The 25,809-nt window shown below is 43.2% G+C and overlaps 1 protein-coding gene across 1 annotated transcript in view; it reads left to right on the top strand.

Annotated features, from left to right (window-relative positions):
• The first annotated feature begins 2,539 nt into the window (after positions 1-2,539).
• The window catches only part of LOC124131603, a 35,451-nt gene continuing 12,181 nt past the window's right edge, over positions 2,540-25,809 (top strand). The window contains exons 1-2 of the mRNA XM_046494973.2: positions 2,540-3,819; positions 4,459-4,751. Of these exons, the coding sequence (XP_046350929.2) occupies positions 4,654-4,751 (98 nt within the window). The 5' untranslated portion in view covers positions 2,540-3,819; positions 4,459-4,653. The remainder of the gene's footprint in view (positions 3,820-4,458; positions 4,752-25,809) is intronic.

Below are 25,809 nucleotides of genomic sequence, written 5' to 3'. Positions count from 1 at the left end.
TCTGGAAGATCCGGGTTAGTATTGATCTTCAGTGACCTATGTTTGTCTCCCCTCGAGAAGATCCGGGTTAGTATTGGTTTTCAGCAACCGATGCTCGTCTCCCCTTGTGAAATTCCGAGTTAGAAGTGTTAAATTATCTTGTACGCGACGTTAAACTCAAGTTCACTTCACTACTACTACCACTATATACTGTCGAGTTCACATAGCTACCTCACATGCTTATCTCTCGGTAAAACTGGCAAATAAACGGGAAATAGAGATCAATGACTGCTCAGAATGGGTTGGACTCGGCTACTCCCTGTCCATATTTGCAGCTCATAGCTACAGGTGAGACCCGTAAAATAATAGATGACCGCAGATGAAGCAAGGTGGCCAAGGCCTGTTGGCGATGCGCCTATCAAATCACTCACTCACTCAAAAACACATCCGCTTTAATGTTTGTTTGTTGTTTAACGCCGCACTCAGCAATATTCCAGCTATATGACGGCGGTCTGTAAATAATCGTGTCTGGACCAGACAATCCAGTGATTGACATCATGGAATTGGGATCGATGACATGACCACCCCATCCCGTTAGTCGCCTCTTACGACAAGCATAGTCGCCATTTACGGCAAGCATGGGTTCCTAGAGACCCATTCTACCCCGGATCTTCACGGGTCGCACAGTTATTAAGAAGGACTATATGTATGTATGTTCTACCGCCAGGTGACCATTATGAGAAGTTACTATTGCTGTAAAATGAGCCTATGCTTGTCGTAAGAGTCGACTGACGGGAACGGGTGGTCAGGCTCGCTGACTTGGTTGATGCATGTCATCGATCCCAATTGCGTGGATCGATGTTCATGATGTCAATCACTGGATTGTCTGGTCAGGACACGATTATTTACAGACCGCCGTCATATAGCTGGAATATTGCTGCGTGCGGCGTTATTTCAGCTTTAAATTCTTTCTAAATTTCTAATCGTCCTCTTGTTCCACCTAAGTCAATTCATGACTACGAAATAAACATTATAACATATTTGTGAAAACATTTTCGTGACTGTTCATTAAATAATTTCATTGTTCGGTATCTTTCTGGATTCTTTAAGTATGTTCACCAAACTATGTTCTTAATTATCCTGACGTTCTTCCAAAATTGCTTCACGTTTGCAAGTCTCAAACACAATTGGAATAAAGAAATGGAAGGCATCACTAGGAATGGCATGTGAAAAGTCGGAATCAGGCGCGAAAACGGAATTTGAGTTTGAAAAGTCTGTAGAAACAATATATACTTGTAAAAGGGGCGTGGGATTGTGGGGGTGCGAAAATTAAGAAATATCTTTGTTCAAGCCTTGTTTTGAGGTTAGAGAATCAAAACATGACATGGTATCATGGTATGGTATAGTGTTTTGGTGAAAACATTAGTAAGTATATCAATACAGTAAACTACGGATATAACGAAATCAAAGGGACCACTTATTTAGTTCGTTATAACCGTAGTTCGTTATAAGCATATATACAGCATAACTACAGCAAATAGTCGGGACAAAAAAGTAAGTTCGCTATATCCGTCGGTTCGTTATAAGCGTGTTCGTTATAAACGTAGTTTACTGTACTTCTCTTGCATGTTTTTAAGCTTCTATATGAGTGCAATATCCGTTTATAAGCTGAGCTGAATCGTGCTGTAGTCGGGTGCACAACCCAAAGCCATGGGTTCCGAAGAGGCTGAAAATGGCAATGGCCGCACAACGAGTACCATGCAGGGCCGTTAGTACTAATGATCGACCTCCCTTCCGCAAAGTGAACAATCAAAAGGCAAAATCGTTTCGTTTTCACGTTAGAAACTGTACATTGGGAAGACGGGACAGTCACCTAATGCATAGAATTAAGGGAACTGAAAATGGTATCGCGGTTCGACGGATATAAATTACACTTTTATACTTTTGTAAATCTGGACAATGCAAGGCTTCGGTGCATGACATTCGCGTCCTACATATACATTGTAGATAATCGATATAGCGAATCAAGTCCAGCATGTGAGATATATGAAAAATTATCTCCGCGGTTGCTCCACAAATATCTCACCTATGCCTGATGGTGGCTAACAATGAAACAAACAAGAAATGGTCATTCGATGATGTATTTTTATACGGGTGTCACAGTTCTTTTTGGACCTTGTGTTAGCTTGCTTCGGGGAATGTTTTCAACTAAGTTATGTTTTCATAACGTTTGTATTTTTTATATTTTGGTAAAATCCAGTTTCCAAGTGTATTTATTCTTTCTTTTTGCACGGCAGTTTATTTCATATGGATATCGGTACAGTCCATGCGTGTATTCACAAACACACTGAACAAGACCCTATCCCAGAGTATACATACGACCTCCTGGTGTCGCGCGGATTGTGTGACCATATCCATGAGATATCAAGACAAATAATCTCACAGTTTTACAGAACAAACATGGCCACTCAGACTAGTACAAAATCTTTACGTCTCTTCACAAAACTGGAAGAAGGGACTCGCAAAAAAAATCAATTTTGCTAATCAGCTAACCGTCCGGCGGAAGCGGGATCTATATCGGAAGATAATTAAATGCTCGTACGTTTGATGCTAAATTCAATTATCCATTTCCAAAGCCCGGCTCGGCCTGACAGCCCGAATCAACTTGAAAGTGAAGAGCGTGACGCTACCCTCTCCATTCCCTTTTCCAATTCCCTTTAGTGCGCGTGCATCGCGAAGCCAAGGAAACCTATGTCACGTATACGTTACTTTGCTGTCAATCAAACTCCGGAATATCTGATTTGAGTGACAGCACGCCCAACCCTTTCGCCCTCGTCAGTCGAGGTCTATACTGTCTGCTCCTCGGGACTCGTTTTTCAAAATAACTTTGGCCAGAGCAGCAGGGAATAATGTCGATAGTGCCGGCCATTCCCACCAAGCGCTTTGTTAAATTCTCGATTAATTTGTGAAGCTTTTTTTGTGGCAGGCCTTTCAAGTACCAGTACGATTCTGTATGTCGAACGCATGACTAATTTGTCATATATGATTAAAAACATTTAGCTCTGCCGGTGTGCGTTCCTCTGTGGAAATTATCTTGACATTTCTGTTGGCATGTTGGTGTGGGGGTGTCAGGATATGGAGAGTTTATTCGATTTCTTTTATTGATGAGATATCACCGTGTCAGATGTGTCAGGTCTTTCTCTGTGTCTTTGTTTAAATATGCAGTAGATGATGTCGATGGATATACACACCCGACGCTGGTTTGGGAGATGTACACCGACCTGACTCCCCCCAAACAAAATAATGGTTTCGACCTGTCAAAACTACCATGTGAGTTGAGTGTGTTTTCAGCACACTCAGCCAACACAGCCGTCATGCGGTACGAAGTATTTCTACACGAGACTCTTCGCCCGGGAAGTTTAGATTTGTCTACGCACAAAACCAACTCGAGCTGCCATCGGGTGATTTATTTGCCGTGTAATCTGAGCTTCGATGCCGATGTGTATATGAGTTTGGTGAACGTCAGTTGTATCTGGAAGGGCAGGAGTTTCCTACAATAGATTATCACAACGCGTAAACCTACCCCTTGACATTTAAGATCACATTGGGAGAAAAATAGAGTTTTCTTTACACAAATGCGACTTGGTGTTACTCCATCATTTACAACGGGAAGAGTTCCACCCACTTCAAATCGCCTTTTAGCGGTTTCTGTTGACGGATTTACGACCAACAATAAAACAGCAGACGATTACTTTTTATCCCAGGCCGCCAACTGCGCGGAGGAACTAAATCATTGTTAACAAGACTGCAAAACGATGGCACATCTTTCCAGGACGATTTGTGAGTTGATTTTTACAGCTTTAACATTCTGTAATTGATGTACATCTGTGTTAAAGCTTAGTAAATAACTCAGGTATAACGCTGTGAAATATGACTATATAACCTATGGCAGATACGAGTGTACGTTTTTCTGCAACATTGTTGCCATGAAAATACCTTTTAACACCATGCTGTTTCTCTTTATATTGTGTTATTTCCTGAAAATTATTTCTTTCGGACACAAAAAGTTTAAACTTAAAACTGTTGAATAACTTCATCTGAAATTAGCAGGGATGACAAAGTTCCATAAATTGAATTTGAATTTGAGTACACTAAGCGGGAAGTGAAGATTTTACATTTGTGATTTATTGGTTCAACGAGTTTTTTGTTTAATAAGTCACTTGCCGGTTGTCTTGTTATCATCGGCAACACTAGTGTTGTATGAAATGTTTATGTTACATGAAAACATCGCTCGGAAGTGCAATAGGGAGCGTTTCCAGCAGACGACACCACTATCACATGTTATCTGTATTTCATTGAACTGTTATGAAAATATTCATCTTGTTTAACGAAAACCTTCTCATATTCTGTTGTTACACATACCATGTCGACACAGAAATTACACTTTCGACAACAAATGTTGACTGTGATATGTTTTAGAGCAGACGACAGGACTGGAGAATCCCCGGCCGGGTTGCGGAGCGCGCCAAACCGAGCGCGAAGCGTAAATCAAAGCTAACGAGGGTATAATGCTTGGGCCCTCAAGACACAGTTTCAACGCTGCGTGAGCCACCGCCAGATATACTGTTTATTGAGCTGCAAGGTGGGACTGAGGCAATTCTCTTGACACCAAGTATGAGAGCCGGCGTGGAGGCAGCGAGCCTCTCTCTCCTGTTGTGTGGGGGTATGCTCTTGTCTTACCTGACGCTTACTACGGACACAGAAACGCAGAGGTAATATTCCCTTGTATTTTCTGTGTGATGTCAGATTGATTATTTTATCGTACCGTGATTTCCTGCGTATGACAAGAAATTCAGCTCCATAATGTCAACTGTTTGAGGGGTTCCTTGGTTTTATTTTATCCTTTAGTATTATATAAGGAGGTGTTAAGAAAAGGAAAAAAGTCCCAAACATAAAAGTTGACAGCCTCAGTCAACAACTGAGCATGTTTGGCAATTACGTTGAGAAAAAGTCTTTCAGTAAATAGGCAATTCAGACAAAACAAACAGTTTTGCTGAAAACATGCATTGTGTTTGGTACAGATTCATATTCTGATTGTATTTAGGAAATTAATTAAGTTCTTATGGCAAAAATGGTTCAATGAAATGACAAACCATGATTCACCTATACTGTATAGTTTAACTCCAGAACACAGAATTCATGTTCAGCATGTAGTGTGTGTGTGACATTTAATTCTAACTGCATTGGTTTCTGTGTCAATTTGTCTATTGGCAGAAGTAAACACGTTTCCACTTTTCTCACCTTTTAAGAGACAAGAATTGGCTATTTTTAAACTTAAGTAATGTGGGATGATAATTTAGGGGTTGATATCTTACATTTTTAGTCTCATTTAATATGCAAAACCCTAACTCCATATTGTAAGTACATCTTGAAAAGTGTCATGCCCCCAAATAACTTCTTCTGCCCTGGATTTAAAAGCTTTCTATTTTAAGTTTCTTTTTTTTTTTGCTCTCACAATTTGTTTTTCCACTTCCTAGTGGCTTAACTTTATGTGCAAAGTAGTATTCCTGGATTTTCTTGAAAAAAGGACTATTTGCAGTCCAAAAACATTGAAGTTGTATTCCATCAACTTTTCGGATACCCAAAAAAGTAATCCTGCACCATGACTGTGGAATACACTAGTATGTATTTTATGAAAACAAAACAAATCTAGATTTATATAAAGCAAATCTAACCAGCTCTATTCTACATATGAAGTCAGCATCAAGAAAATTAATTGTTTTATTTTTAGAAGCTTTTTCACATTAACCTTGATAAAGCTGGAATATTGCTGACTGCAATGTAAGTTATATAAGTGAGTGAGTTGGGTTAATGTTGCTTTGAAAAGAGCTTTATCAGGGTTGTTCAAAAAGGGAAGTCTGAGGAAGGTGAGGTGAAATGGGGTTTAACGTGTGTGTGTGTGGCTGCTTGTACTAGTCCAAACTAATGCGTTAAACACGGATACCACATGCAGACACACTTCACTAAATCTTAGACAACCAGTCCTTGTTTTATCCCTATATACCTTCTTTTAACATCTGGGGGCACAGGTAGCCCAGTCGTCTAAGTCGCCGCGATGCAGAGTTACGTCCCTTGTGCACGCCAGAAACCTATGACTTTGGGTTCGAACGCCTGTTCGCCCCGATTATGTTTCAAGGTTTGTCAGCACCATACTCATGCTCGTGGGTTTCACCGAAGTGGTAAACGTCTGGGACCTGCATCACTTTGGGCTTTCCTCCCACATTAATCTGACACACCATGATATAACTGGAATACTGTTAAAAGCAGCGTTAAACCCAACTCACTCACTCACTCTTTTAACATCTGATGGAGCTGGGGATCAAACCAGTAACCTTTCACTCTCCAGACTCTATCCAGAAGACCACTAGATTAGGCACGGGGATCATTTCCAAATAGTCCACAGCTTATTTCGAACTTTTTGTATAAAGTAACTACCAATAGATTTGAGCAGTAAAATATTTATGTCGAGGTTTAGAATTGGACTAACAGACTAGTGATCATGTCCGACCTTACATCCTATCATACATGATATCTGAAGTTGTCACTTACAATACTCAGGTCCCACTCATCAACTGGCAGAGCAAGACACAGGCCATTTTCCCGAGGCAAGTGAGTTAACTGACTATAAAAGTCCAGTTTCCACCCTTGCCGAACTAGGCTGGTATTATGGAGTTATATTTTGCTTGACTAACGAGTCTATGCATAGTCCAATCAAACTCGCGCACCGAAATCAAAATCCGGTTCGTAAACTGTCGTGCAGATTTCTATCGATTACAGGATTTGCAAAGCATGTGCACCGCCAACTCGTTGTCAGCAGATGTTTTCCAAATCTTTTGATGTCTTTAATCAAGGTGCTCACGTGATTTGATGCATTTCGCGATGGAAGACCCGTTTTATCACAATATAGATCTTGATTATCGATCAGATCGTCCTGACTGGGCGCCACCATTTTGTGTGAATCAAACGCAAGTGATACGAGAGTTGGAATCTGATTGGTCCATAGGAGAGGCTTAGAAGGGACAAAACTGGTAATAGCCACTGGTGGCGCTACAATTGAGCCCAGTGATTCCAGCCTAGTTCGGCAAGGTTGGAAACTGGACTTTTAAAGTCAGTTAACTCTCTTGCCTCGGGAAGATTGATACAGGCATGAACATATGTGGCATCGGGCTGTTGACATCAGGATAGGCTGCCATATTGGCCTGGCAGGGTTTGTTTGATGTTAGAAATTGCCTTTTCTCATCGTTTTCTCCTTACATATGTGCTGTCATTGGCTCTCCTTACTGAGAGACAGTCTATTAGACACTGGCTTTGGGAGATAGTTGATGTTATGACTTAGGGCTGGTTAACATGATAGTCAAGGGCTTGTAAATATCTTTACTTGAGCTTGTGAACCTCATGTCTTGCGGATGGCTTAGTGACCATCATGGTATGGAGCTGATAAGTAGTTAACTTTATAATACATGTGTCTGGTTAGAAGATAACTTCATAACTAGGGGCTGGTTAACATAATAGTGACCTGGTTAATATGATTTGGGGTGGTTAACATCATCCTCAGGTTTGGTTAACATCATATGTGGTTAACATCAAGGTTTTAGGCTAGTTAACATCGTAATATGGGTCTGGTAAGTGTTTAACCTCATGACTTGGGGCTTGTTAACCTTACGACCTAGGGTTTGTTAACCTCAGTACTTGGGGCTTGTTAACTTTGTAATACGGGTCTGGTATGTGGTAAACATCAAAACTTGGGGCTTGTGAACATCAAGATTTGGGGCTTGTTAACATCATAATGTGGGTATGGTAAGAGGTTAACATCAAGTATTGGGCTGGTTAACTTCATGACTTTGGGCTGTTAACTGCATCAGATGCGAGTACTAGTTGACATCCTGGTGTAGGGTTAGCTGACATCAGCACGTTGCAAGTGTCAGTCTTTGACAGGTAAAGTGACAGGAGTGATCCCCAACCTCTGTACAAGAAGCAAATATTTGATCAAGTATCATGTGTACTTAGCTTCAACGCCCAAACAAAACTCAAGTCTGCTCACACAGTTGTTAGACGTGTAGAAAATGTCAACACAAGGAAGTGCCTGCTTCGTTCCATGAGTGTCATAAGAGCTTTCGTCATGGTTTGTTTAACCTTTGTCTTCAGTCGCGATCGGCAGAAATATGAGGATAAATCTGTAGTTGTGTATGTTAATCTTACTTGTCAATGTTAAGAGAAGGTATGTATGTTTTATGAATTAGGGATAATGCATATGTCTGTTAACTTGTCAGAGTGTACTCATCACTCCAGACATTACGAATAGTATTGTGTGTTAGGGGCAGACTTGTGTTGCATTGACGTGGAGCTGTTTGCTTGATGGAGGATATCTGTACCATGATGCAAGGAGAGTAGCCCCTTTCCCCTTGTCGACCTGCCTTGCCCTGTGGGATCTATGGGTCCTAGTCTGCCCCTGTGGGATATGTGGTCATTCAGTCTGCCCTATGGGATATGTTGGCCTTCAGTCTGCCCCTGTGGGATCTATGGGTCCTAGTCTGCCCCTGTGGGATCTGTGGGCCCTAGTCTGCCCCTGTGGGATCTGTGGGCCCTAGTCTGCCCCTGTGGGATATGTGGTCCTTCAGTCTGCCCTATGGGATATGTTGGCCTTCAGTCTGCCCCTGTGGGATCTGTGGGCCTTAGTCTGCCCCTGTGGGATCTGTGGGCCTTCAGTCTGCCCCTGTGGGATCTGTGGGCCTTAGTCTGCCCCTGTGGGATATGTGGGCCTTCAGTCTGCCCTGTGGGATATGTTGGCCTTCATTCTTCCCCTTATGGGATCTGTGGGCCCTAGTCTGCCCCTGTGGGATCTGTGGGCCTTAGTCTGCCCCTGTGGGATATGTGGGCCTTCAGTCTGCCCCTGTGGGATCTGTGGGCCTTAGTCTGCCCCTGTGGGATCTGTGGGCCTTCAGTCTGCCCTATGGGATATATGGGCCTTCAGTCTGCCCCTGTGGGATCTGTGGGCCTTAGTCTGCCCCTGTGGGATCTGTGAGCCTTCAGTCTCCCCTATGGGATATATGGGCCTTCAGTCTGCCCCTGTGGGATCTGCGGGCCTTAGTCTGCCCCTGTGGGATATGTGGGCCTTCAGTCTGCCCCTGTGGGATATGTGGGCCTTAGCCTGCTCCTGTAGGATATGTGGGCCTTCAGTTGCCCCTGTGGGATATGTGGGCCTTCAGTCTGCCCTATGGGATATGTGGGCCTTCAGTCCGGCCCCTGTGTGATCTGTGGGCCTTAGTCTGCCCCTGTGGGATATGTGGGCCTTCAGTCTGCCCCTGTGGGATCTGTGGGCCTTAGTCTGCCCCTGTTGTATATGTGGGCCTTAGTCTGCCCCTGTGGGATATGTGGGCCTTCAGTCTGCACTGTGGGATATGTTGGCCTTCAGTCTTCCCCTTATGGGATCTGTGGGCCCTAGTCTGCCCCTGTGGGATCTGTGGGCCTTAGTCTGCCCCTGTGGGATATGTGGGCCTTCAGTCTGCCCCTGTGGGATCTGTGGGCCTTCAGTCTGCCCCTGTGGGATCTGTAGGCCTTAGTCTGCCCCTGTGGGATCTGTGGGCCTTCAGTCTGCCCTATGGGATATATGGGCCTTCAATCTGCCCCTGTGGGATCTGTGGGCCTTAGTCTGCCAATGTGGGATCTGTGAGCCTTCAGTCTCCCCTGTGGGATATATGGGCCTTCAGTCTGCCCCTGTGGGATCTGTGGGCCCTAGTCTGCCCCTGTGGGATCTGTGGGCCTTAGTCTGCCCCTGTGGGATATGTGGGCCTTCAGTCTGCCCCTGTGGGATCTGTGGACCTTAGTCTGCCCCTGTTAGATATGTGGGCCTTCAGTCTGCCCCTGTGGGATATGTGGGCCTTCAGCCTGCCCCTGTGGGATATGTGGGCCTTCAGTCTGCCCCTGAGGTATATGTGGGCCTTCAGTCTGCCCTATGGGATATGTGGGCCTTCAGTCGGCCCCTGTGTGATCTGTTGGCCTTAGTCGGCCCCTGTGGGATATGTGGGCCTCCAGTCTGCCCCTGTTGGATATGTGGGCCTTAGTCTTTCCTATGGGATATATGGGCCTTCAGTCTGCCCCTGTGGGATTTGTGGGCCTTAGTCTGCCCCTGTGGGATCTGTGGGCCTTCAGTCTGCCCTATGGGATATATGGGCCTTCAGTCTGCCCCTGTGGGATCTGTGGGCCTTAGTCTGCCCATGTGGGATATGTGGGCCTTCAGTCTCCCCCTGTGGGATCTGTGGACCTTAGTCTGCCCCTGTGGGATCTGTGAGCCTTCAGTCTCCCCTGTGGGATATGTGGGCCTTCAGTCTGCCCCTGTGGGATCTGTGGGCCCTAGTCTGCCCCTGTGGGATCTGTGGGCCTTAGTCTGCCCCTGTGGGATATGTGGGCCTTCAGTCTGCCCCTGTGGGATCTGTGGACCTTAGTCTGCCCCTGTTAGATATGTGGGCCTTCAGTCTGCCCCTGTGGGATATGTGGGCCTTAGCCTGCCCCTGTGGGATATGTGGGCCTTCAGTCTGCCCCTGTGGGATATGTGGGCCTTCAGTCTGCCCTGTGGGATTTGTGGGCCTTAGTCTGCCCCTGTGGGATCTGTGGGCCTTCAGTCTGCCCCTATGGGATATATGGGCCTTCAGTCTGCCCCTGTGTGATCTGTGGGCCCTAGTCTGCCCCTGTGGGATCTGTGGGCCTTAGTCTGCCCCTGTGGGATATGTGGGCCTTCAGTCTGCCCCTGTGGGATATGTGGGCCTTAGCCTGCCCCTGTGGGATATGTGGGCCTTCAGTCTGCCCCTGTGGGATATGTGGGCCTTCAGTCTGCCCCTGTGGGATCTGTGGGCCTTAGCCTGCCCCTGTGGGATATGTGGGCCTTCAGTCTGCCCCTGTGGGATATGTGGGCCTTCAATCTGCCCCTATGGGATATGTGGGCCTTCAGTCTGCCCCTGTGAGATATGTGGGCCTTCAGTCTGCCCCTGTGGGATCTGTGGGACTTAGTCTGCCCCTGTAGGATCTGTGGGCCCTAGTCTGCCCCTGTGAGATATGTGGGCCTTCAGTCTGCCCCTGTGGGATATGTGGGCCTTCAGTCTGACCCTGTGGGATATGTGAGACTTCAGTCTGCCCTTATGGGATATTTAGGCCTTAGTCTGCCCCTGTGAGATCTTTAGGGCTTAGTCTGCCCCTGTCGGATCTTTATGGCTTAGTCTGCCCCTGTGGGATCTTTAGGCTTAGTCTGCCCCTGTGGGATCTTTAGGCCTTTGTCTGTCACTATAGGGTATGTAAGCCTCATTCTCTCCCGTTGGACCTGTAACCTAAGAGGCCAATATCAAATACTTTTGTTACTATGGTATGGGTAAATGATGATTCATTTCTGTGTTGTAGTGCAGAGATAACATAATACATTAGTGCAAATCATGTTTTTGCTTTGGAAGGACTTGAGGTTAACTGTGTAATGCTTTTGGCATGTTTTCTGTAGTTCATATAATACAGTATTGTCAGTTTGTCCACACAATGCAATAATTCCAAAGGTCAAGTGAGTTTGTGGCATGTATCTTTGTCGCCATCTTCCCAAGGCAAGGGAGTTAACTGACTAAAAAAAGTCCAGTTTCCACCCTTGCCGAACTAGGCTGGTATTATGGAGTTACATTTTGGCTGGACTAACGAGTCTATGCATAGTCCAATCAAAATTGTGCATCGAAATCGTAATCCGGTTCGTAAACTGTCCTGCAGATTTCGGTCGATTGCAGGATTTGCAAAGCATGTGCACCGCCAACTCGTTGTCAACAGATATTTTCCAAATCTTTTCATGTTTTTAATCAAGGTGCTCACGCATTGCGCGATGTAAGACCCGTTTTATCACAACATAGACCTTGATTATCGATCAGATCGTCTTGACTTGGCGCCACTGTTTTGTTTCAAGCAAATGCAAGTGATACGAGAGGTGGAATCTGATTGGTCTAAAGGAGAGGCTCAGAAGGGACATAACTCGTAATAGCCACTGGTGGAGCTATGATCGAGCCCAGGAATTCTAGCCTAGTTCGGCAAGGTCGGAAACTGGACTTTTAAAGTCAGTGAACTCTCTTGCCTCGGGAAGATGCTTTGTCGCTTGATCTGTTCTTAAAGTTGTGACTTCTTAAGAGTTGATATTTTTATGTCATTAAGATAAATAATTAAAATATATCTTTTCAATTATTTGTCTATTTTAGACATTGTTATATTTTCTAACTTCTGTACTGAATGTAATGAATGTGACATGTATAGATTTTTTTTTAAATTAAATTTTCCCATTCCCATGTCTGCGTTACAAATGATACTTTTTACTGCCGGTTGTATGTCCCTTCAGTAGCCAGGGTTTGATTTAAGGAACCAGATAAAACCAGGTTGTTGTGTGTAAAAGTAAGGCTTAGACACAAATTTGATTTATTTTTTTATACATAAAAGCATAAACATAAACATATTTATGGATATAAATATTTGATTTCATTTTTCAATAATGGATTGCACTGGTGCGAGTTTTGTATAGTGAAATCATAAATCGAGCCCTGGTAGCTTACTTTTCACCAGTTCTGATTTTTGGTTGTTGGGTTTGTTTTGTATTTTTAATAGGGGTGGGGGGGGGGGGGGGGGTCTTAAAATTTAAGGAATTAAGTATTTAATTGACATAAGACTTTGAAATGCTCCCTTTCTAGACATTCATGTAAGGTTTTTATGTGCAGTGTATTACAGATAAGGTTTTGACAGCCAGTTGAGGTTTTTGTCTGTAGCATGGCAATCAGGTGAGGTTTTGACAGTTGAGAGTTTTGACTGTAGTAAGGCAATCAGGTGAGGTTTTGGCAGTTGAGAGTTTTGATTGTAGCAAGGCAATCAGGTGAGGTTTTGGCAGTTGAGAGTTTTGACTGTAGCAAGGCAATCAGGTGAGGTTTTAGCAGTTGAGTTTTGACTGTAGCAAGGCAATCGGGTGAGGTTTTGAATGTTGAGTTTTGACTGTAGCAAGGCAATCAGGTGAGGTTTTGATTGTCAGCTGAGGGTTTTGCATGTTTTAGGATGATTAGAGTTGCACACTTAGGGCCTATTCTGCCCCAGAATCCACACAGGGAGCTGTTACTTGATGATCAGATGAGGTCATGACAGTGTTATCTTTTTGCACATGGACATCAAATCCCTCATTGATATTTCCCTGTTAGTGTAATTGCATCCATGGTGATGCAGGCACCTAGTGGGCACTTCATTTGTCTCCATGTCCGTGTTTGATTCCCATATGGCCATAATGTCTGCAATATTGCTGAAAGCGATGTCCAACCCCTCTGACTCATCCAAAGAACATCAAGCCCTGCCATGTTCAGCAACTCACAGCACATATCCAATGCATAATAAATGTGAATCTGTCACATTCCAAGTGTGCTTCAATTAGGGGTTGTGCATTGCTTGGAGGGTAACACCATGTGTATGTTTGGTAATAGGAGTGCAGGCAGGGCTACAATGTTTGGCTCACCCACCCCTTCAACAGTTACAAGCATCCTTCAGCATGGCAGCCTGCCATGACACCTGCCTGTCCGGCTGTCAAGGAGAACTCTTCAGGTATGGAGGGTACTTTTGCCTGTTGGTTGCCATGGAGATAGGGGTTGTCATCAGCCAGAAGGGTTCTCAAGAACAGCAGGTGGTCATGGGATATCTTAGTTGTAATTTCACAGATAGGCAAATGAAATATTTCTTTACCATGGCCTTGTCACCTCTGTATGTATGTCAACAGAGCTACATGTCAACTGTAGGTACTCGTGGAGCAGATTAACGACATTTTCTGATAAAACAAAACGAGCGTTTATGTAGAGGCAGAAGTCAGTGTACATGATCTGAATATATGATTGGTTACAGTGTCATCTTACAATCATACATGATTAGCGACCCTGACCTCATAAATCATATATGATTAGCTACTGTGACATAAGATCATATATGATCAGTTAATGTGATCTCATTCAGTCATATATGATAAGTTAATGTGACCTCGTTCAGTCATATATGATAAGTGAATGTGATCTCATTCAGTCATATAGGATTAGTTAATGTGATCTCATTCAGTCATATATGATTAGTTAATGTGATCTCATTCAATCATATATGATTAGTTGTGATCTCATTCAGTCATATATGATTAGGTAATGTGACCTCATTCAGTCATATATGGTCAAGTATAAATATATCTTTCAAGAACTTTCAGGGACAATTTGTTTTTGTTTTTTCAATTAAGGCCGTATCCAGGATATCAAATGGTTGGTCCTTAGGAGGTGACTAAGGGATCAGGTGGTCAGACTCGCTGACTTGGTTGATGCATGTCATCGTATCTGAATTACGCGGTTTGATGCACTGATTTCAGTCACTGGATTGTCTGGTCCAGTCTGGCATCCTTCTGCCAATCTGCCACAGACTTGTATAATTCATACTGAAAGGCTGTGTCCAGAGCTGTTCCTGTTGACCAGGCTCTCGTTCCACAACGCAATCATAGCGCTACGACTATCGTAAGCCTTTGTTAAAGTATGGGAGCTACGATCACCTTAGCGCTAAGATAGCTTTGTGGAACGGGGCCGTGACTGCTTGTACATTAATTCCTGGAGGGTACTGGCACTATGAAGGGCATGAGAGGCCCAGCTTGTATCTGATTGGGTTTGCTCCTATTATATAGTGTCATTGATAACATTTCTTTACTAAATTCATACATGGTCATGCTGCTTTAACACCTGCTTTAACCTGAAGTTCCTGTTTAAAAAGTACAGTCAAGTCCCATTAATCTGACATAGACGGTTGCATATGATTATGTTGGATTAACAAGTATGTCGGATAAACAAAATTAAGTAGTATCAACGTTCGTGATACAAAATCGGACTACATGATAGATAAAAATTCAAACATGTAAAAAAAAAATATAAAATAAATATTCATATTATTATGTTACATTGTTAGCGGAAATTGTTTTCTAATGATGCAACCTCTAAAGTTTAACGCAAAACAAAAGTTACGGACTGTATGACTTATTCAAAATGGAAGTCGCGAATATTAACGAGACTGATTAATGAGTGATATAGGTAATTCGTTGCAAATTAGGTGTGTCGGAGTCAGAGTGGGAGACTGTCGGATTAACGGGTCTAAATAGCACTGATTTAATCGGTTCCCATCATTAGTGTCGGATAAAGCCGATTGTCGGATTACCAAGTGTTGGATCAACGAGACTTGACTGTATGTTGTTTTAATTACAATGAAACCACTGAATGCCTGGTACTTGCCTTTTTTTCATCATGTTTTCATGCATTTGTTTTATGTGTAAGTCATGTTCTTTTCAGTGCGCCATATAAATGACCTATTTGTCCCAAGTGGGTGTTTTTGTACAAAAACAATCATGATTCTTAATGTTGTATGTGTACAGATGAATAGGATTTATTTTTTTATCAAAACATTTTCACAAGGACAATTTTGCTGCACTCCCTCCACCCACTGGCCTTCAAACCAAATTTAGAATCAGTATTATTGATATATATGTTCAGATTTCATGCCAGCTTACTTACTTCTTTTAACTTTTCAGAATTTAAATGTTTGTATTGTTTTTGCTTGAAAATGGCATTAGGTATGTTTACAAGAGAAATTCTGGGCAAAATGTGGCCATAGATCGGAGGCAAAGTACATGTGTTGTCCTTAAAGATCAGGCAGATGCAACTTTATCGGGTAGGAAATGTGGACTGGAAAGTTGATCTTGATGTAGCAGGGCGTGGAGTCATCCCACAGATGACATCCTTACCTTGTCAGCTTGCTGAAGGGGTTAACCTCTTTGGTCATGTGGACAAGGCGTCCGACCTGTGATCAGAAGGTCCGTGGTTCGAATCCCATCACGGGACTCGGAAATTTTATGGCCGTTACATTGGCGCCCAACGTGGGGCTGAGCACGTTCATATTAAATTTGAGCAAAATAAGCCTCAGTACCCTACTATGCGGCCCGGGACGTGCCTTCTGTTGACGGGGGAGTATGTAGCAGGGCGTGGAGTCATCCCACAGATGACATCCTTACCTTGTCAGCTTGCTGAAGGGGTTAACCTCTTTGGTCATGTGGACAAGGCGTCCGACCTGTGATCAGAAGGTCCGTGGTTCGAACCCCATCACGGGACTCGGAAATTTTATGGCCGTTACATTGACATTTCCAGGTACGGTCAATTAAACAATTTTCTCAACCATTTCATCATCTCATTCATACAAATTGTCAGGATATCTGTCAAACAGGATCAATTCATCTTTGAAGAGCTCTTGTACACATAGTTGTCTTTCCTATCACGTACATTTGGCGATATGTTCTTGTACACATAGTTGTCCTTTACACCACATACATATGTCAATATGTTCCTGTGTTGCTGGGCTATTTAGTTAGATCCATTGACATCCTGGTTGAGTATTAACCTGTCACTCATGTCTATCAAGTGTGACGGATTGCTTCCATTACCTTATTGAAGTGTCATTTAAATGGGGTGAAGTGATGTCGCTTGCTTGTGTGTCAAGTGGCTGCCACCAGGATGTACACAGTGGTCTGAAGGAGGTGGCGAGATACATCGTCACGTGGGGGTTTCTGGGTGGTGAGACACTCCTTCACACAGGTGTTTCTGGGTGGAGGGATACATCGTCACTCGGGGGTTTCTGGGTGGTGAGACACTCCTTCACACAGGGGTTTCTGGGTGGAGGGATTCATCATCACTCGGGGGTTTCTGGGTGGTGAGACACTCCTTCACACAGGTGTTTCTGGGTGGAGAGATACATCGTCACTCGGGGGTTTCTGGGTGGTGAGACACTCCTTCACACAGGTGTTTCTAGGTGGAGAGATAGTGCTTCACACAGGTGTTTCTGGTTGGTGAGATAGTGCTTCACACAGGTGTTTCTAGGTGGAGAGATACATCGTCACTCGGGGGTTTCTGGTTGGTGAGACACTCCTTCACACAGGTGTTTCTGGGTGGTGAGAGTGTGCTTCACACAGGTGTTTCTGGTTGGTGAGACACTCCTTCACACAGGTGTTTCTAGGTGGAGAGATACATCGTCACTCGGGGGTTTCTGGTTGGTGAGACACTCCTTCACACAGGTGTTTCTGGGAGGGGAGATACGTCGTCACTCGGGGGTTTCTGGTTGGTGAGACACTCCTTCACACAGGTGTTTCTAGGTGGAGAGATACATCGTCACTCGGGGGTTTCTGGTTGGTGAGACACTCCTTCACACAGGTGTTTCTGGGATGCGAGATACATCGTCACTCGGGGGTTTCTGGTTGGTGAGACACTCCTTCACACAGGTGTTTCTGGGTGGAGAGATACATCGTCACTCGGGGGTTTCTGGTTGGTGAGACACTCCTTCACACAGGTGTTTCTGGGTGGAGAGATACATCGTCACTTGGGGGTTTCTGGTTGGTGAGACACTCCTTCACACAGGTGTTTCTGGGATGCGAGATACATCGTCACTCGGGGGTTTCTGGTTGGTGAGACACTCCTTCACACAGGTGTTACTGGGTGGCGAGATACATCGTCACTCGGGGGTTTCTGGTTGGTGAGACACTCCTTCACACAGGTGTTTCTGGGAGGCGAGATACATCGTCACTTGGGGGTTTCTGGTTGGTGAGACACTCCTTCACACAGGTGTTTCTGGGTGGTGAGAGTGTGCTTCACACAGGTGTTTCTGGTTGGTGAGACACTCCTTCACACAGGTGTTTCTAGGTGGAGAGATACATCGTCACTCAGGGGTTTCTGGCTGGTGAGTCACTCCTTCACACAGGGGTTTCTGGCTGGAGAGATACATCCTCACTTGGGGGTTTCTGGTTGGTGAGACACTCCTTCACACAGGTGTTTCTCGGTGGAGAGATACATCGTCACTTGGGGGTTTCTGGTTGGTGAGACACTCCTTCACACAGGGGTTTCTGGGTGGAGAGATACATCGTCACTCGGGGGTTTCTGGTTGGTGAGACACTCCTTCACACAGGTGTTTCTGGGTGGAGAGATACATCGTCACTCGGGGGTTTCTGGTTGGTTAGACACTCCTTCACACAGGTGTTTTGGGTGGAGAGATACATCGTCACTCAGGGGTTTCTGGTTGGTGAGACACTCCTTCACACAGGTGTTACTGGGTGGCGAGATACATCGTCACTTGGGGGTTTCTGGTTGGTGAGACACTCCTTCACACAGGTGTTTCTAGGTGGAGAGATACATCGTCACTCGGGGGTTTCTGGGTGGAGAGACACTCCTTCACACAGGTGTTACTGGGTGGAGAGATACATCGTCACTTGGGGGTTTCTGGTTGGTGAGACACTCCTTCACACAGGTGTTTCTGGGTGGAGAGATACATCGTCACTTGGGGGTTTCTGGTTGGTGAGACACTCCTTCACACAGGTGTTTCTGGGAGGCGAGATACATCGTCACTTGGGGGTTTCTGGTTGGTGAGACACTCCTTCACACAGGTGTTTCTGGGAGGCGAGATACATCGTCACTTGGGGGTTTCTGGTTGGTGAGACACTCCTTCACACAGGTGTTTCTGGGTGGAGAGATACATCGTCACTCGGGGGTTTCTGGTTGGTGAGACACTCCTTCACACAGGGGTTTCTGGGTGGTGAGATAGTGCTTCACACAGGTGTTTCTGGGATGCGAGATACATCGTCACTCGGGGGTTTCTGGTTGGTGAGACACTCCTTCACACAGGTGTTTCTGGGTGCAGAGATACCCACACAGGTGTTTCTGGGTAGTGCGATAGTGCTTCACACAGGTGTTTCTGGGTGGAGAGATACATCGTCACTCGGGGGTTTCTGGGTGGTGAGACACTCCTTCACACAGGTGTTTCTGGGTGGTGAGATAGTACTTCACACAGGTGTTTCTGGGTGGTGAGATAGTGCTTCACACAGGTGTTTCTGGGTGGTGAGATAGTGCTTCACACAGGTGTTTCTGGGGGATGAGATACTCACACCAGTGTTTCTGGGTGGTGAGATACTCACACATGTTTCGGGGTAGTGATATACACACACAGGTGTCTCTGGGTTGTGAGATACTCACACAGGTGTTTCTGGGGGGTGAGATAGTCCTTCACACCAGTGTTTCTGGGGGGTGAGATGGTCCTTCAGACAGGGGTTTCTGGCTGGGAAGGTACTCAGCGTTGTGTTTCTAATTGCGAGTTTTGGTCACTTGCAGGAATCTCTTTTAGGTTTCTAAAGATGACATTTTTTAAAAATTTAACGATGCAATAACATCTCTCAGTCTCTGAATCTCTGAGATAATTGATAATGGTGATGCTCTTGATTGAAAAGTAGTGATTCAGAAATTAAAATGGATAGTTTGGACTGTGTGCTGAATTAATGTGAAGGCTACAATTCAACTAGTTTCAATGATACCAACAGCCTTACCCTTTGTGTCCAGTGGGCCCCACAGTGCATATTATTTGCATCTATTCTCAGTTGTTGTGTTGGACTCAATATTTTGCATCCGGTAAAGCTTTGACTTCTGTGGGTGAGTACTAGCAGACCCTCACCAAAGATCAGTCTTGGTATGATCAATAACTGGTTCGCTTGCTCCAACAATGCAGCTGACAATGGTGAAATGCTTTTTCTCTGAATCATCACTTCCAGTGTAGAAACCAAGTCCTGACCTTCCTGCTTGAAGTAGATTTGTGTATATGAAGAGTTTGTCCTCATCCTTTGTTGGGGACAATGGTAGGGATCTCTGAGACCCCAAGGAGCTGTCAGTAAACCCTGGCATCAGCTCTCCTATCAATGTAAGTTGTACTCAAGCATTAATCAATACAAGGTTAATGCAGTGCACACGGAAGTGTTCGAGAAACTTGCTCTTTGATGTCTGTGGCTTATCCTCGTTTCGTTCCTCTCACATCCTGAGTAATAAGATGATCAGATAGTCTTATCTTTCAACATCAAAGACACAATAGCTGTTTAGAGGAAATGTTCATTGAATATTTGAAAAGATCGAGACAAACATCATTGTCTTTTGAGGAGCAATCAGTTTAATGCTTGCTTTCATGTAGTTATGAACAGATTAAGTTTAGTGGTAAAGACAAACATGCAGGAGTTTTTTTACATGATATTGGAAATAAGGTTTCAAGGGGAAGGAAATGAGACATGTTGACTTATTTTGGACTGCCAATTATCAATCAGAGTCAACAATTCGGAATCATGAATTCTCTTGTTGGCATTGGAACTAATGTAACTCTTGTCATGGTTCTGTAGTGATCCAGGCTGTTACAACAAAACACTGTCTAGACATATTATTATTGTAAACTCACTGTACAGTTAGTCAACACATTCTGGAAAAGTAACAGACACTGTACAATGTACAGACCTAGTACAGTGTAAAACATTGTATTGTCAGTGGACAGACAGTGTACACTTTGATAATTATTAACATGATTATTTTAATTAATAATAATTAATTTATTAAGTGCCTGGCTTCCAACTTGAGAGTAGCTCAGTGGCGCTGTTACAAAATGGTTCGCGGGCAGTTAAAGAGGTCTGGTCTCCAAGGCAGAAAGCTTCTCGCAACAAATCCGTCTTGTGCAGTTTTTGAAAGTAGTCAGTTATCTCAGCGTTTTTTTATGGAGTGTGGAAGAGTTCCATAGGGTTGGGGCTGCAACCTTGTAACAGACACTGTCAGTGTACAGACATTGTACAGATGCTGACCATCAGTGTAGACATTGGCCAATCATTGTAATGTGTACCGTCGTTGTACAGGCTTTGTACAGGTGCTGACTGTGACAGTGTAGACATTGGCCACTTTGTGTAATGTGTACCGTTGATGTTCAGGCTTTGAAAAGTGTACTTACATTGTAATCATTGTACAGTCAGTGTACGTACATTGTTAAGTGTACAGTCTGTACTTATATTGTTAAGTTTATACTCAGTGTACTTATATTGTTAAGTGCACACTCAGTGTACAGACTGTGTGTACAGTGTACTTACATTGTAATCATTGTACAGTCAGTGTACTTATATTGTTAAGTGTACAGTCAGTGTACTTACATTGTTAAGTGTACAGTCAGTGTACTTACATTGTTAAGTGCAGTCGGTGTACAGTGTACTTTGATTGTAACATGTACAGTCAGTGTACAGATTGTGTACCTCCATTGTAACATGTACAGTCAGTGTACAGATTGTGTACCTCCATTGTAACATGTACAGTCAGTGTACTGATTGTGTACAGTCAGTGTAACATGTACAGTCAGTGTACAGATTGTGTACCTCCATTGTAACATGTACAGTCAGTGTACAGATTGTGTACCTCCATTGTAACATGTACAGTCAGTGTACAGATTGTGTACCTCCATTGTAACATGTACAGTCAGTGTACAGATTGTGTACCTCCATTGTAACATGTACAGTCAGTGTACAGATTGTGTACTCCATTGTAACATGTACAGTCAGTGTACTGATTGTGTACAGACAGTGTACTGATTGTGTACCTCCATTGTAACGTGTACAGTCAGTGTACAGATTGTGTACCTCCATTGTAACATGTACAGTCAGTGTACAGATTGTGTACCTCCATTGTAACATGTACAGTCAGTGTACAGATTGTGTACCTCCATTGTAACATGTACAGTCAGTGTACTGATTGTGTACAGTCAGTGTACTGATTGTGTACCTCCATTGTAACGTGTACAGTCAGTGTACAGATTGTGTACCTCCATTGTAACATGTACAGTCAGTGTACAGATTGTGTACCTCCATTGTAACATGTACAGTCAGTGTACAGATTGTGTACCTCCATTGTAACATGTACAGTCAGTGTACTGATTGTGTACAGTCAGTGTACTGATTGTGTACCTCCATTGTAACGTGTACAGTCAGTGTACAGATTGTGTACCTCCATTGTAACGAGTACAGTCAGTGTACAGAGTGTGTACCTCCATTGTAACTTGAACAGTCAGTGTACAGATTGTGTACCTCCATTGTAACGAGTACAGTCAGTGTACAGAGTGTGTACCTCCATTGTAACTTGAACAGTCAGTGTACAGATTGTGTACCTCCATTGTAACATGTACAGTCAGTGTACAGAGTGTGTACCTCCATTGTAACATGTACAGTCAGTGTACAGAGTGTGTGGTGGGGGGGGGGGGGGGGGTGCCACATGGCCCTCAGTCTGTCACTGCTCTGGGGCACACTGCCATTTCCCTCTCTTCCTTGAGGCAGCCAGGCAAGGTATTCTGGTGTGCCTGCCACTGTTTGTTTGGACTAGCCTGCCATAACTTGTGCACCTGTTTTCTTAGTTAATGGACAGAACTGCCAAACATTTGCACATCATTAACTAGAGGCATATTTAGCCCCATATAATCGCTTCCCATTGCTCCCCTGCTGGTATTAATCTACAGGGTATTAAACACCATCAATTTGTGATTTGTTGTAGAGCTGAGCAAAGCTTGGCAGCTGTCAATCAAGTGAAGTCTATAAATAGTGTGCTGTTCACACCAAATGCTGGGTTGGTTTATAACAATGTTTAACATGATTTAGCTTGCTAACAGAGTGGTGAGTGAGTGGCAAGTGTGGCTGAATGATGGAGAATTGGATTGGTTTTGGCTTGGTGTAGGCAAACCACTGATAGAAAAATCAGCATTGACCCATAACTGTGGCAAGATGTCACAGATTGAAGATTGACCTTCTCTCTCAGAGCTCAGATATGTGCTGACAAACCAAAGGCAAGATGGTCACTGGTTCATCAGCCATGTACCATATATTCTTGAAGATTATTGTTTCTTTCTCAGAGCTCAGATATGTGCTGACAAACCAAAGGCAAGATGGTCACTGGCTCATCAGCCTTGACAATATGCCCTTGAAGATTAATTTTTCTTTCTCAGAGCTCAGATATGTGCTGACGAACCAAAGGTGATGATTAATAAGAATCTGAGATCCAAACCATGATGGCACCTCCTGGCATGGCTAATAGATTCAACAGGCAGCCAATGGTTAGGCCAGAATACAGGCAGACATGCAAGAGTTAAAGTTAAGGGGAAAAACATTTATAAATCATACAATGGGTTTAACAACCAGCCATGTCTTGGCTTGTGAGACACTATTATAACATTGGAGCAAAGCACCATTTTTAATAAAGCAGAGCTCCAGATAAGCTGCATATCTGCGTGAAATACGCATCAGAAATGCAGAAATACACAGTAAAATATAATCCAAGCGTATCAAATACGCAACGAACATTACAGATACACTACAAAAATAAAACTTGTGCGTATCATCAAAATATTGTGAAGTAACCCTGCGTATTTGATTAGCAAAACAGCAACTTATTTTGAAATTAGAAACAGGCATTCCGTCAACCTTGCCAAACTCCACGATGGCAGTTACATCATGATCATTTGCCATCACACTTTCTTGTAGAAGTAACGTGGTATTTTTGAGTCCAATAAAGCTCTCGAACCCAAACGACACCAGTTTGCAGGGACTAGATGAATAGTGTTCTTAAATATTTAACTTAATCCCACATGTGTAAAAACAAGTGGGTAACAGAAATTTGAATACGCAGATAGAATTACTGATACCCAATGATTTTAAAATGCATGGGTAAAATACCCACAACACCAAAAGCTTATCTGGAGCTCTGTAAAGGTTTAGTAGTTACCACTTAATAGATACTCCCAGTTACCAGACCAAGTAATCAACCATTGAAAAAATAAAAATACCTTGTTTGTTTAACACCTCACTCAGCAATATTCCAGCTATTTGATGGCAGTAAATAATAGTCTGGACCAGACAATCAAGTGATTGACATCATGAGCATCAATCTCCGTAATTGACAGCATTAGAAACTAATAGTTTTAGTCCATTAGTCCTTATAACATATAGCACAACCCTTAAAAAGGGTAAAATTCAAGGTAGTCCTTAAGTTTGGCAAGTTCTGTAGGAGTAATGCCAATATCTGATGCTGATTGAGATACGATGACACCCCGGGTCCTGTTAGTCACCATTCTTACGATAAACATGCGTTCTTACGATAAACATGCGTTGCTGAAGACCAATTCTAACCTGGATCTTTGCAGGGCGTTAACGTATGGACACATTCCATGTACAAAGGGTGTGGGCTTTTAGTGATGATGGGTTTGGGAGATTACAGTGATGACGGTGTTGGGAGGATATGAAATTAGGAGATGGTTTATTGAGGTTTATGTGATTATGAAGATGCTTGTTTAGAGAGAATATGGGATTACAGAGGTGGTGGTTTACTGAAGTTGTGGGATTATGGAGATACTGTTTATAAGCAAATGTTAATGAAGGTGTGTCTCCTGTCAAGGCTCCAGGGCCCACTTGCACAACGCGATCTTAGCGCAAAGATGATCGTAATGCCCATACTTTAACATAGGCTTACAATAGTCTTAGCGCTAAGATCGCTTTGTGCAAGTGGGCCCAGATCTTTTGAGCCATTGAGTATTTACTCAAAAATTATCATTCATGTTGGATGTTTATATATTTCTTTGCATCGAGTTCCTCTATGTGTGATATGTGATGCCTTAAAATAAATATCTGAATAGAGGTACAAAAGTGGAAGGAAACATTGGGTAATAGACTTGCACAAGTCTCTAAGGCAATAATTATTAGTTTAAAGCATAATATCTAGATTTTGTAAATAATAACAAGTTGTCCTTATGAGACTGGAGTCCTTAGGTGTTCTGTCCACATTTCCAGACTTGCCTATTAGGAGGATAGAATTACTACACATCCATGGACATTTCTTTCAGTACAGCCTTGGAGCAAGGCTAATTGAGTAATTATGTGGAGTGTTGTTATGCCATTTGATTTTTTACATTTCCCATGCGTATATGTACTCTCAAAATTAATTTGATAATTGTGACATATTTTGTGTATTAGAGAGAATGAACAGCCGGTCTGGAGCTCTGTCTCCTGTGAACCAAGCAAGACTGTATGAGAGTCTACACCATGATCATAGCAGTAGTGATGACAAGTTGTGCACTGTAATCAAAGGTGCAGCCTTCGCGTGGATATGGGAACTTCGCCGAGGAATCCGACACTAATGCAGAGATTTCTTTCAATGTCTATTTATTCATATTGCACTTAAATGAGGGTGTATTCTGTCAGAAGGCTATTAAGGGAAAAGTGAAAACTGACAGACTGATTGATGTTGTTCTACCACATTTGTCCAAATAAATCTTGGAGAATATGCCTCATCTTGCAAGCCCACCATGAGGTTTGTAAGATGAGGGATTAAGTCGTGTTTTGTAATTGATAAAATGTCTCAAAATGTTCCTCATAAATAACAATCCTCTTGTCAGACACGAATGTGCATGTGCAGCTTAATGCTATAAATAAGATACATGTACTTTTTTTCAGCAATGTTAAAAGTTCATTCACCGTGTTAATTGTTTATACATTTTCCGAGACTAACAGTAATACAGTAGAACATGAATATAATGAACTACAAGGGACCAGAGAAATTAGTTTGTTGTATACGTATTTAAAAGGGAACTTAAATGAGTTTATCCTTTTCACCTTCATATGTTATGATCCCTGTCCTAATAAATTATATCTGAATAATCATTGATAACGTCTTCATAGAATTATACTTAACTGCGTGATACATTGCGATACTTAGTATTAATGAGTGAGTGAGTTAAAATTTAACGTCGCATCGGCATTATTTCAACCATATGGCGACGAGCCCAAGTTAATATCTTAGTATTAATGTCTCTCAGGCGATGGGGTAGCCTAGTGCTTATTTTATTATCTTGTATAACCCTTAT

The sequence above is a fragment of the Haliotis rufescens genome, unplaced genomic scaffold (assembly GCF_023055435.1).
Source record: "Haliotis rufescens isolate VD_foot unplaced genomic scaffold, xgHalRufe1.0.p SCAF_104, whole genome shotgun sequence".
Taxonomy (NCBI): Eukaryota; Metazoa; Mollusca; class Gastropoda; order Lepetellida; family Haliotidae; genus Haliotis; species Haliotis rufescens.
Note: the sequence above shows the minus strand (reverse complement) of the source record. Positions and strands in the feature narration are given on the sequence as shown.